The sequence below is a fragment of the Theobroma cacao genome, chromosome 9 (assembly GCF_000208745.1).
Source record: "Theobroma cacao cultivar B97-61/B2 chromosome 9, Criollo_cocoa_genome_V2, whole genome shotgun sequence".
NCBI lineage: Eukaryota > Viridiplantae > Streptophyta > Magnoliopsida > Malvales > Malvaceae > Theobroma > Theobroma cacao.
The window spans coordinates 13,837,389-13,849,527 of NC_030858.1; the positions used below are offsets into that span (position 1 = coordinate 13,837,389).

The 12,139-nt window shown below is 33.9% G+C and overlaps 1 protein-coding gene and 1 pseudogene across 1 annotated transcript; both read right to left on the minus strand.

The window, feature by feature from the left end:
- On the minus strand, positions 3,387–4,481 carry LOC18589286 (rust resistance kinase Lr10). The gene has a single exon (XM_018126828.1). The coding sequence runs from the start codon at positions 4,479–4,481 to the stop codon at positions 3,387–3,389; it is 1,095 nt and encodes a 364-aa protein (XP_017982317.1).
- LOC18589285 lies at positions 5,909–7,003 on the minus strand (annotated as a pseudogene).

A 12,139-nucleotide genomic window follows, 5' to 3' on the forward strand; every position in this document is an offset into this window, starting at 1 on the left:
CAACAAAAAAAAATAAAGAGAAAAGAAATCATTCAAAGTTAATAGCAAAAGAACATTAAACCATAGAAAAAAATTAACATTCGCAAAAAGGAGAAAATGGATGAAAACAACAATTCTTTTATCTAATTCAATTAGAATATATCAAGTGATGTTAGTTCACATTAGGTGTATTTTTTATGTATTGGGTCTCTTCCGATTAGGTTTGATTATTGTTTTTATAATAATTTTTCCAATAATCAAATGATTTGTTTTGATAACAATCAAATAATTAAAACTCAATATTATGACCTTAGGTATGGAACATTAAATTAAGATCATCGTTTGGATTTTCATTATCTTTTAAATTAAATTTGTAAATATTCAATTTGAAGTCCAAGTATTTGTACACATCATGTTTGAAGCAAAATATTGGTTACATTAGCAATATACCAAAACTAAAAAAGTTACATTTAATTAATTTATTTAAGATAATAATGTTCCACTTTTATTATTTTTATTGCATTAATATAAATATATTTATTGATTGTTACTTATTTTTATTATTATTATTTAAATAAAAATTTTCAAATATTGAAAGTATTATTATTAGTGAATATAATAATATATCAAAACTAAAGAAAAAACAATTTATCTTATGGGCTCTCTTTGTAAAATTTTATGTTTTGGTCGGTTTTATAAAAATTATAACTCTTATAGGTTACTTTTAACCATAAACAACATAAATTATAAGTAGCAAGGTATAATATGAATTTAATTAAAAAAATAAAATAAAAACACAAATACACAAATCAGTTTACACATTTTTGTTGTTTTGAAAGCAAATCCGTTTAACACTGTAGAAAATATCATCTGACTAATCAAGAAACCTCTCTATATATATATATATATATATTTATATTTGCAACAAGCTTGTATCCTTAGTCTAAACGTAAAAGTTATTGAAACTCACTAACCATGTAAATTTCATAATTATTTAAACTCTTTAATGATTCAATAAAATAAACGATTTTAGTTTTGGATATAGCTAAATATAAATTTTAAAGAGTTCAAGGTTTATAAGAAAATAGATAAATAAAAATTAGCCAATACTTAATTTAATAAGAAAATCATCAATTAAGAAAACTTGACTTTAACAACGATTTCTATATTAATAAAGAAAGAAATAAAAGTTAATAAGTATTCCAATATTCTAATATAATAAGGAAATCATTAATTAAGAATAAAACAATTAATTTAATAAAAATTGTCAAGAGTATGCATGTCACTATTGGTATTTTTGAGTAATGATAATGACAATGATATATATAAATATATAATATAAAAACATATAAAAGTATAAATAAATAAAATAATAAAGATAATCGTATGAGAAGTAAAAACTAATGGATTCTTGCATTGACCATCATGTTACAAATCATAAATATTGCAAAATATAAAAAAAAAATTATCTTTTATAATTAAGTCGTCGGAGGGAAATTTGATCGTGGAATTATTTTTTTAAGTAATGCGAATGCGAAGACGGAATCAATTTGAGAGTTTATAGAGTAACTGTCATCCATCTACCAACTTCATTTGATGCTTTTGTTATTGTTATCATACCACCTTGGATTGTTGGTAAGATACAATCACAACTTTATATACATATACTGCTAATATCTTTTGTTCACAAAATAAATTACAATTATCAATATCAATATACATTAACCGTAATTGCTTTAAAAAGAGTGACTTTATTAACATCAGTGGTCCGTATATCATTCCAAGTCTTTTAACTTATTTGTCAAAAGACTTTACATGATGTAGTGCTTGATCTAGGTATAAAAAAATTTTATACAATTACAAAATACAGTACCGCTTAAAAAGCTATTGGTGGCATTTCTTATATCTATTAACGGTTAGTTGACTTAATTGATGACTCAATTACAAAATCTATTAATCGTCTTTAACTGTCAGTTGACTGAATTGATATATTAACGGTCAACTGACTCAATTACAAATAATTAATTGACTCAATTGATATGATATTTTCCAACATCTTCTTCTTCTGCACGTAAATGTGAGAAGTACAACAATTAATTTGTCCTTGATTTTGCATAAAAAAAGAAAAAGGAAGAGAAAATTACAGGACAAAATAAGGGCCCAACAGAGAAAATAGTTGATAAATTCCTAATGCCAACAAGATTATCTATATCTATGAAGAAAGGATCAGAGGTACTCCATAGATATAATTTCTGGTAAGTCACTGATCCGGTTCTTTACAAAACATGGATGCCCATAATCTCTATTTTCCATCTTCATCTTCATCATCGTTTTGACCTTCTTCGTCATAAGTAACCACTGCCTTTATCATCACCAGCGAACGAAATTCCTTTAGGAAGTTCCCATGTCTGATTGCCTATACCAGAGATAAATTAACCTTTGTTTATATAGCCGCGCCCACTGCTTCATTTGGGGCCACAAAAAACTTTGCAGTTACTGATGAATTTATGAAATTACCAATTCTAAAACCTGACACTCTGGATTGTCTTAATTTAGGCCAAATATAATATAATTTAATTTTCTTTAATTAGGAGTCATGGTCAGCAAACAACTTACCTAATTTTCATAATTATCATTAATAACAAGTTATAACATAACTGAAATTTTATTGTTCTTGACGTCTTAACAATAGGAATTTAAAATTTCAAGTCAAAAGTCCTGAGTTCGAGAGTTTGAACTTAATTTGAACGGTGTAAGATTTGTTTTCTTTATACGTAAGAAAAGATATAAGGAGAAGCAAATACGAGACCTCAATTCTCTTAAAGAAAAATAATGATCATTAAGTCAATTTAAATTGTTACAGGGGGCTTAAAGGACAAAAAATGACTATTTATTATGTAATTCAAAATCGCAAAGACCAAAAATTGAATTTATTTGTGCAGGACCGAACTATATTTTTTTTTTGAAAAATACATTCAAATGGAAACTTATTGCAATTTATGTTCTAAAGCATCAGTAAAAATGTATCAAAAACTAATTTATGATGTATGCAAATTATCTAAATGTTTACAGTATGTATGCATCCAATGCCTTTCCCTGCTATCAAATTTATAAGAATAAGAATGACAAGTGTTATTCCCAGCTATCAAACTACTGAAAAGGTTCATTATTTTGGTTGTAAAAATGATATATATTATGAATGAAGAATGACAATAAGGATTATGTGATTATGCTGCAGGCTCAATCCATCGACCGTAAATTATCTGCTTCCAAAATTATAATGAAAGTCAGTCACGCTCATGTATACCATAACTCGGTTTCGCTATTTGTATCTGTTAAGGAAGGAGCATAACAGTTTCACAAAACAGAAAAGAGAGGATTTGACGGAGAGGTGGGTACAGTCTTAACTAGGTGGAGGCCATTTCTATTCCATATTTTCTCATGATAGGAGTTGCACATTCTAAACTAGACCTTGTTACTACTGAAGAGGATTCTGAATCACAAGGGGTACCGGTCCATATTGTGTGCCGAGGAATATTGTTATTAGGTTCAGAAGGCTCCATCCAAAGATAGGCAAAAGGATTTGAAGGGGCCGGAGTCTCCAATGCTCCTTCCAACATTTTCACCACAATACTCATCAAGGGCCTTGATTCCGGCCTGTATTGAACACACCACAAAGCTGTTTTGATCATTCTCTCCGCCATATCTCTATCCTTTTCCTCAACTCCGCAGACTATCATCAACTCAACGAGATTTCCATTCTCAATCTTTTTCCACACCCATCTTGGAAACCACTCTTGGGTTTCAGGAAGATTTCTGTCAAGGTTCCTTCTCTTACCTATGATTTCAAACAATAGCATCCCAAAGCTGTAAACATCACATTTATGGGTTATAGGATATGGCATCCAAAGTTCTGGTGCTGCATATCCTGGAGTACCCCTTCCTCCTGTCATGGTTACATGAGTATTTTCCCTGTTGCAAAGCTTTGCCAAACCGAAATCAGCTACTTTAGGAAAGTACTTTGCATCTAAGAGAATGTTTCCAGGCTTTATGTCGTAGTGAATAATTCGCTGTTGGCATTCCTCATGTAAGTAAGCAATCCCTTTCGCTGTGCCTACTGCAATCTCATGAAGCTTTTCAAATCCCAATTTCTTGTCTTCACTGAATAAAAACTTGTCTAGCGAACCATTTGTCATGAACTCGTAAACAAGAGCCCTCAGATTCCTCTCGAAGCAGAAACCATAAAGTCGAACTAGATTAAAATGGTGAACTCTTCCAATTGTACTCACTTCTGCCATGAACTGCTCCTCAATTCTTTTATCAGAAGTTCCATGCAAAACCTTCACAGCCACAATGGTTCCATTACTAAAAATTCCTTTGTAAACTGCTCCAAAGCCACCTGAACCTAACAAGTTGGTGAAATTATCAGTTGCAATCCTTAGCTGCTGAGTGGTGAATCTGATCGGCTTCTCCCTTTCCATGTCATTCAGAAATTTATCCATGGTTAATGTCAAAAATTGTGAGTCTGGGCAAACATCGCTGCTCTTTATTCGAGCTCTTTTACTGCATACATATGCTACGATAATTGCCTTTATAACAAGAACCACTGCAGAAGTGTAAGAAATCAGTTACAATACATAATCATCACTTGTAACTTTTATTTTACATGAAACCAAAAATCAATAACAAAACCAAAGCAAATACACCAGAGGAAAAAGCTTACCTACAGTCGCAATAATAACAGCTGTTTCAACGCCTGCAGCACCTGTGCTTGGACTTGACATTAAGAAATAGATAGAAGTACAGCAAAAGTAGATTTGATTTACACAATTTTAGATGTCATGTCGAATAAAGATGTTGATTAACAATTTGGGAAACAGATTATGTAAAATCGCTAATGTGCAAGAGCACAAGAGACAATATTTAATGTCGCATAATTTCTGCGAAATTTCAGGATGCAAAGCAATGCAGACAGCTATTCCATGATGGGAACGATAATTCCAGGAATATACTTGTTATTGTAGTGCAACTCCGTCTGGGGCACATCGCCTAATGATTAAAAAACCTATGGCCGGCAAAGGACATATATATATATATATATATATATATATATATATGGAGGGCCATATGACCATAACATCACCCAAACATTNAGAGGAATATATATATATATATATATATATATATATATATTGAGGGCCATATGACCATAACATCACCCAAACATTCTTATTCTTAACCTATTTGACTTTACTACCTGAATCATGACTATCTTCAGAAAATAGATGCAATATTCGTCCTGTACTGTGTTAATAGTGACTCTTGAAAACTATGAACCCTTAAACAATAGGCTATTATTTATTTTAGTAGTATATGTGGAAACGGATTGATATTAATATACACACAAATTACATACGGAATAAAGACAAGGAGGGTAGGGGGAGGGAGGAGAAGCAAAGAATTGCCTGGTTATTTCATGAAGGTTCGAGCCAAGTCATCCTTATGGTTCTCTAAGAAGGTTTAATGTTAACCTATAGGCGTTGAGAAATGGCAGGGGATTTATTCACTATTATGATTGTTGTTGGGGTTGGGGTGAAACTGTGTGTGTATCCTACTACCGTAGCGGTCAATTCCTACCACCAAGTGTAGGAAATAGGTCCTCTAGAGTTAGGTGTCTAGTTGACATGTAAAAGAGCTAACTCTACATGTTTACTTCCGCTCTTTTGTTTGATACTTCAATGAGCCAATTTCGTTCTTTTTCTCATATTTAATACAATAACTCTTGGTTGCTAATTTCACTAAATCTATGAAAAAAACGTTAATAAATTTCTTATAATAGATTGTAGAAGTAGATAATTTGCATCAGCAGGCAAAGACACCAAACACTGAAGGGAATGACAGAGAGGGATGTATTTACATTTTTAATGTACTAAGTGGAACTGCCAGCCACTTCAATCTCATACTTTTTCATGGTAGGAGTTGTGCGTACTAACGTCGATTCTGTTATCACTGAAGAAGATTCTGAATCAACAGGGGTTTCAGTCCATGTTGTAAGGGCAGGAATGCTAGGAATTTGAGCCTCCACACGCAAATGCGCAAATGGATTGGAAGGTGCAGGGATTTCCATTGCTCCTTCCAACATTTTAACCACCATGCTCATCAATGGCCTCTGCTCAGGTCTATACTGGACACGCCACAGAGCGGTTTTGACCATTCTCTCGGCTGTCTCTCTATTTATGTCATCAATCTCGCAGACTTTCATCAACTCCCCTAAATCTCCATTCTCAATATTTTCCCACACCCATCTTGGGAACCACTCTTGGCTCTCTGGAAGTTGAATGTCAAGGTTCCTTCTCCTACCTATGATCTCAAATAGTAGCATTCCAAAGCTATAAACATCACACTTATGGGTTATAGGATACGGTATCCAAAGTTCTGGTGCTGCATATCCTGGAGTACCCCTACCACCTGTCATGGTTATATGAGTATTTTCCCTGTTGCAGAGCTTGGCCAAACCAAAATCAGCTACTTTAGGAAAGAACTGTGCATCTAGGAGAATGTTTCCAGGCTATATGTCGTAGTGAATAATTCGCTGCTGGCATTCCTCATGTAAGTAAGTGATCCCTTTTGCCGTGCCTATTGCGATCTCATGAAGTCTTTGAAATCCTAATATCTTTTCTTCACTAAATAAAAACTTGTCAAGTGAGCCGTTTGTCATGTACTCGTAAACGAGGGCCCTCAGGTTCCAGTCAAAGCAGAAGCCGTAGAGTCGAATAAGATTAAAATGATGAACTCTACCAATTGTACTCACTTCTGCCATGAATTGTTGCTCGATTTTTTTATCGGAGCTTCCATATAAAACCTTGACAGCTACGATGGTTTCGTTATTGAAAACTCCCTTATACACAGCTCCAAAACCCCCTGAACCCAGCAGATTGGTAAAATTATCAGTTGCAATCCTTAGCTGCTGGGAGGTAAACCTGATTGGTTTCTCCTTTTCCATATCATTGAGGAATTTATCCATGGTTAGTGTCAAAAATTGGGGGTGGTGAACATTGTTCCTAAGAGCTTCAGCTCTTCTCCTGAAACCGATAACGGCCATTATGACAAGAATCGTGATGATGATGATTACTGCAAAGTGTAGGAAATCATTACAAATCTATAATTTATCAGTTTCTTTGGCATGGATGATTACGAAGAAAACAGAACCAAAGAACACAGAAACACTAGAGAAAACCTTACCTGTAGTTACAATTCCTGGGCTTGATGACATTGATGATGGCAGGAGAAGGCACAAATTAAGCAGATGCAATTACAATATCTTAGATGGCATTCAAAAGTAGAAGTATTTACCAACAATTTATGGAGAAAATGGATGAATATATGATATTGCTATGGAAGAAACAAGGTCAAAACTGACTCAAAATATGTCTATAAGTCAGGATGTGGAGCAATGTGCAATCGTTTACAATATCTTATTTCATGCTCTTACCAGTTATACCTATTCTAGTGTAACGCCTTCTTCTATTCAGGAATCTAGATGAACTGCATGTGCAGTCGTTCAGCCAACCTATAAAAATATAACAAGGCCGGCCATGAAATGAAGCATTTATTGGACCATTTGACAAAGATAAATGCAAAAAACACTATTAGGGTCTAATAGAGTTTTTGAAAGAAAGAACACATAGTAAGTGAATATTATATTGATCAAAATAATGGTTGTCTAATATTTCTTTACAAATAATAGGGGGAACTGAGGCTTATTTATTTCAAAATCAAATTACAATAGATATACATACAACCATCATCATTACGTTGAGGGATTACAACTTAATCTACCTAGAGTTGTTCGTAAGATATGAGAGCCGCATGGTTCTTACACAAAAGGAAAAACTATATCATTTTACTAAGTCTGCTGCAGACATATATAGTTGTATTTTTTTTTCCATCTGTCATGTACATCATTTTCAAAGGCCTGTTTTATCTCTAAAAATATTTTCAATATGATCTCAAAGTTCTAACGCACCTCCTTAAGATCGGTTTTGAAGATACCTAAGAGTGTTCTTAACTCTAGAAATTTATTGGTTGGCAATCCTTTGGCCATAATGTCTACCAACTGGTTGTTTGAGCTGTAGTGCTGCAATTTGATTTCCTTAATTTTCGTAGCATCACGGATCATGTGAAACTTAACCGGGTTATTTTTTGTTTCTCCATGATGTCTAGGGTTTTTTGCCATAGCAATGGCTGACTGGTTGTCAACCCATAAAGTGGTAGGATTAGTTTGAGGAAATCCCAAATCAATTAATATTTTCCTCAACCAGAGGGCATGGTTTGTTGTTCAAGCTGCTGAGATATACTCGGTTTCTACAGATGATTGAGCAACTACTTCTTGTTTTCTTGAGTTCCATGAGAAAACTCCACTACCAAGAGAGAAAACAAAACCAGATGTGCTTTTAAAATCTTCAAAACTCCCTACCCAATCACTGTCGGCATACCCTTGAAAACCTTGGCTTTACTCTTTGCTAAATTTAATTCCAAAATCAACAGTGCCTTTAACATATCTTAAAATTCGTTTAGTTGTTCCCTAAAATAAAAAAAAAATTCTTTTAGCTGCAGATAAATGGCTCACTATTGGGTTATGCATGTATCTTGACAACAAACGGTGCTAAACATAATATCAGGGCGTGATGAGGACAAATATAAAAGGTTGCCAATTAAACTCCTATAACAAGTATCATCAACTTGGTTTTCACCATTAGTTGAAGAAAACTTCAAATTTGCAGCAATAGGAGTTGGTGTTGCCTTGCGACTTGACATCTTGAATTTTCTCAAAAGCTCTAATGCATATTTCTTTTGATGAACCATAATAAACTTCTCTATTTAAATGAATTCCAACCCCCAAAAAAATGTCCTAAGACCAAGATCTATCATCTCAAATTCTTGCATCAGATCTTTCTTAAATTCAATCATTGACTCTGAGTTTGCACCAGTTAGGAGAACATCATTTACATACAATGAAACTATAAGTTGAGGGCTTCCAGAAGAGCACCTGATGTATTGTGTGGGCTCACTTTCACTCCTGGTGAAGCCTTTGTTACAGGGATAGGCATCAACCCTACCATACCAAGCCCTTTAGGCTTGCCTGAGTCCATATAAAGCCTTCTTCAATTTGCAGACTTTGTTTTCCAAACTTGGTTCCATAAATCTGTTAGGTTGCTCAATAAAAATGTCCTTTTCAAGCAATTCATTGAGGAATGTTAACTTGACATCCATGTGCCAAAGGTTCCACCCTTCTTTGGCGATAATTGCAATTGGCAATAATTGCAACTAGCAATCGAATCATATCCAACCGAGCAACAGATGCAAATGTTTCTAAATAATCCACACCATAAGTTTGAGCATAGCCCCTGATTACCAATCGGGCCTTCTATTTATTTATAGAGCCGTCATTGTCTAGCTTGGTCTTGTATATCCATTTTACGCCAATGACTTTCTGGTCTGTAGGTTGGTCCACCAATTCACAAGTTTCATTTTTTTTATAATATTAATTTCCTGTTGCATGGCTTTCTGCCATTGATATATTTTGTAGCATCACTAAAGCACCCAGGTTCCGTTGTAGTAACATTACACCTATTGTAGACATCAGTCAAGCTCCTCATACCTCTGATTGTGAAATCATCAATATTATCATCATTTGCGGCATCAACATCAATTGGTTCTTGATCATAAGAGACCAAGAAATTTTTTGATCTCAAGTTTGGATAGTACCATCGTTTATTTTCATTGAAATCAACGTCTCGACTAACAAAAACTTTGTTAATTGATACATCAAACAACCTATACCCCTTGTTGGTCTTGCTAAGCCTAAGATGAATGCCATCTTTTGATTTTTCATCAAGCTAATTCCCTCGCTTAGCATTTGGAATTTGACATAAGCTATGCATCCAAATATCTTCAAATGAGAAACAGAGGGCTTGGATCCATACCAGACTTCATGAGGAGTCTCGTTTGCTAAAGCCTTGTTTAATGCAATATTTAAAAGACTGCTGGTTGTGTTAACAACCTCTGCCTAAAAGCTCAATGGCATTTTCTTCTCAAATAGAAGGCAATGAGCCACTTCAACCAATGTTCTATTTTTCCTTTCTGAGACTCCATTTTGTTGAGGGCTATAGGAGACAGTGAGTTGATGCTTTGTTCCAAACTAAGTCAAGTATTTCTCAAACTCCAAAGTAGTGTATTCTATCCCATTATCACTCCGTATTGATGGTCATGCTTGCTTAATTCTTAACAAATGCTTTAAATTTCAAAAAATTATGGAGGGCGTCAGATTTGCCCTTCAAAAAATAGACCCAACAATATCTCGACAAATCAATTATGTACAGAAGATAAAGCTTGTTTCCACTTAAAGACATGGTTCTGATTGTCCTGTTATGTCTGTATGCACAAGGTGCAATTTTTGTGTAGCTTTCCACGTTGCTTGCTTTGGAAACAGCTTCCTTATCTGCTTTCCAAACTTAGAAGTATTGCGAAGATAATTCATAGTAAAAATAGCAGGTATATCTTCAACTAGATGATTATCATGCATATTTTTCGAAGATACAAGATTCAGATGCCCTATTCTTTTATGCCATGTAATTGTATCATGTGAGATACATGAATATGCATGATGATTCATATTTTTCCCACTATCATAAGCTCTTTACCGGATGGATAAAAAATTTTACAAGACATGTCTTTAAATAAAAGAGCATAACCATGTGCAACCAATTATCCTACACTGAAGAGGTTCTAATTTACAATAGAAACAAATAAAATATCATAAATTTGCTTCTTACCTAATGAAGTTTCTATCTCAATGGTGCTTATTCCATCTGCTTTCAAATATTCCCTGTTCCCTATCTCAACACTTGACTTGTAGTTGTCATCAAGTGCCATAAAGAGTGTTTTATCGCATGTTATATGATTTGAACATGCGTTATCCAGTAACTAGGTATCTTTCTTTTTTTTTTTTTTCTGTTTTGTAGCTAGCTACGAATAACACTTCTTCATTCTATTCAACTTGCTTTACTATTGCTGCTTTCTAGTCACTTGTGCTCTCTTTGTTCTTGCAAAATTTTTCTATATGCCCAAGTTGATTGTGGGCTTGACACTTGACGTTGGGTCGAAACCAACAAAATTTTTCTTGGTGGTTTTTCTTTTTACAATACTAACATGGTGGACCTACTCTTTTGTTTTTTGGAACCACCATATCTTTTATCTTTCTCATTCTTATCTACATCAGGCTTCTTTGTAGTTGTAGCACCTCTTTTTTGTCTTGCCATCAAAGCATTTTCATTGCTCACCTCACCTCTAATGGCTTTTCTTTACTCTAAGGCTTAAAGAGTATTATTGACAAGCTCTTGCAAAGACATAGCTGTGAGGTCTTTTGATTTCTCGAAAGTTGAGATTTTTGACTCAGATCTCTTAAGAATACTTACCAACATCTTTTCCATAACCCTTGCATCAAATAGCTCAACTCATAGAAGTTAGACTTGATTGACTATCTTCATAAGCTTATCAACATAGTCCTTCACAACTTCATCTTCCTTCATTTTCAACACTTCAAACTATCTTATTAAGTTTAAAACTTGAATTTTTCTAGTTTTATCTGACCCTTGGAACTCCTCCTTGAGTTTTTCCCAATCTTCCTTGGTTATTTCACAAGGAATGATTCTTGTGAATATTGTATCTACCACAACAACGTGAATATATGATAGGCCTTTGTATCTTTTGGCCACTTCTCCACTATGCTGTCTCATTTGGTTTATGGTGGGATTGGCTCTCAACTCAGGAAGCTCTCTTCCTTGTTCAATTACCTCCAAAAGGTCGAAAGCTTTAAGGAAGGTCTTCATTTTAACTACCCAAACAACATAATTTTCACCATTAAAAGTTGGTGGTGAGATGGATGAAGTGTTGATACTTAAGGCCATTTCATGGTGAAAGCAAGTTGTTTCGCTTTCTTTTTTACTTAAGAACGAGAAGAGATGGCTTTGCTGGTCCCTTAAGAGCTTAGAAAAGCTCTGATACCATATTAGAGTTTTTGAAAGAAAGAACATAATGTAACTAGTTGTTAAGCTAAACTATAAGAACAAAGTAAGTGAATATTATTTTGATCAAAATA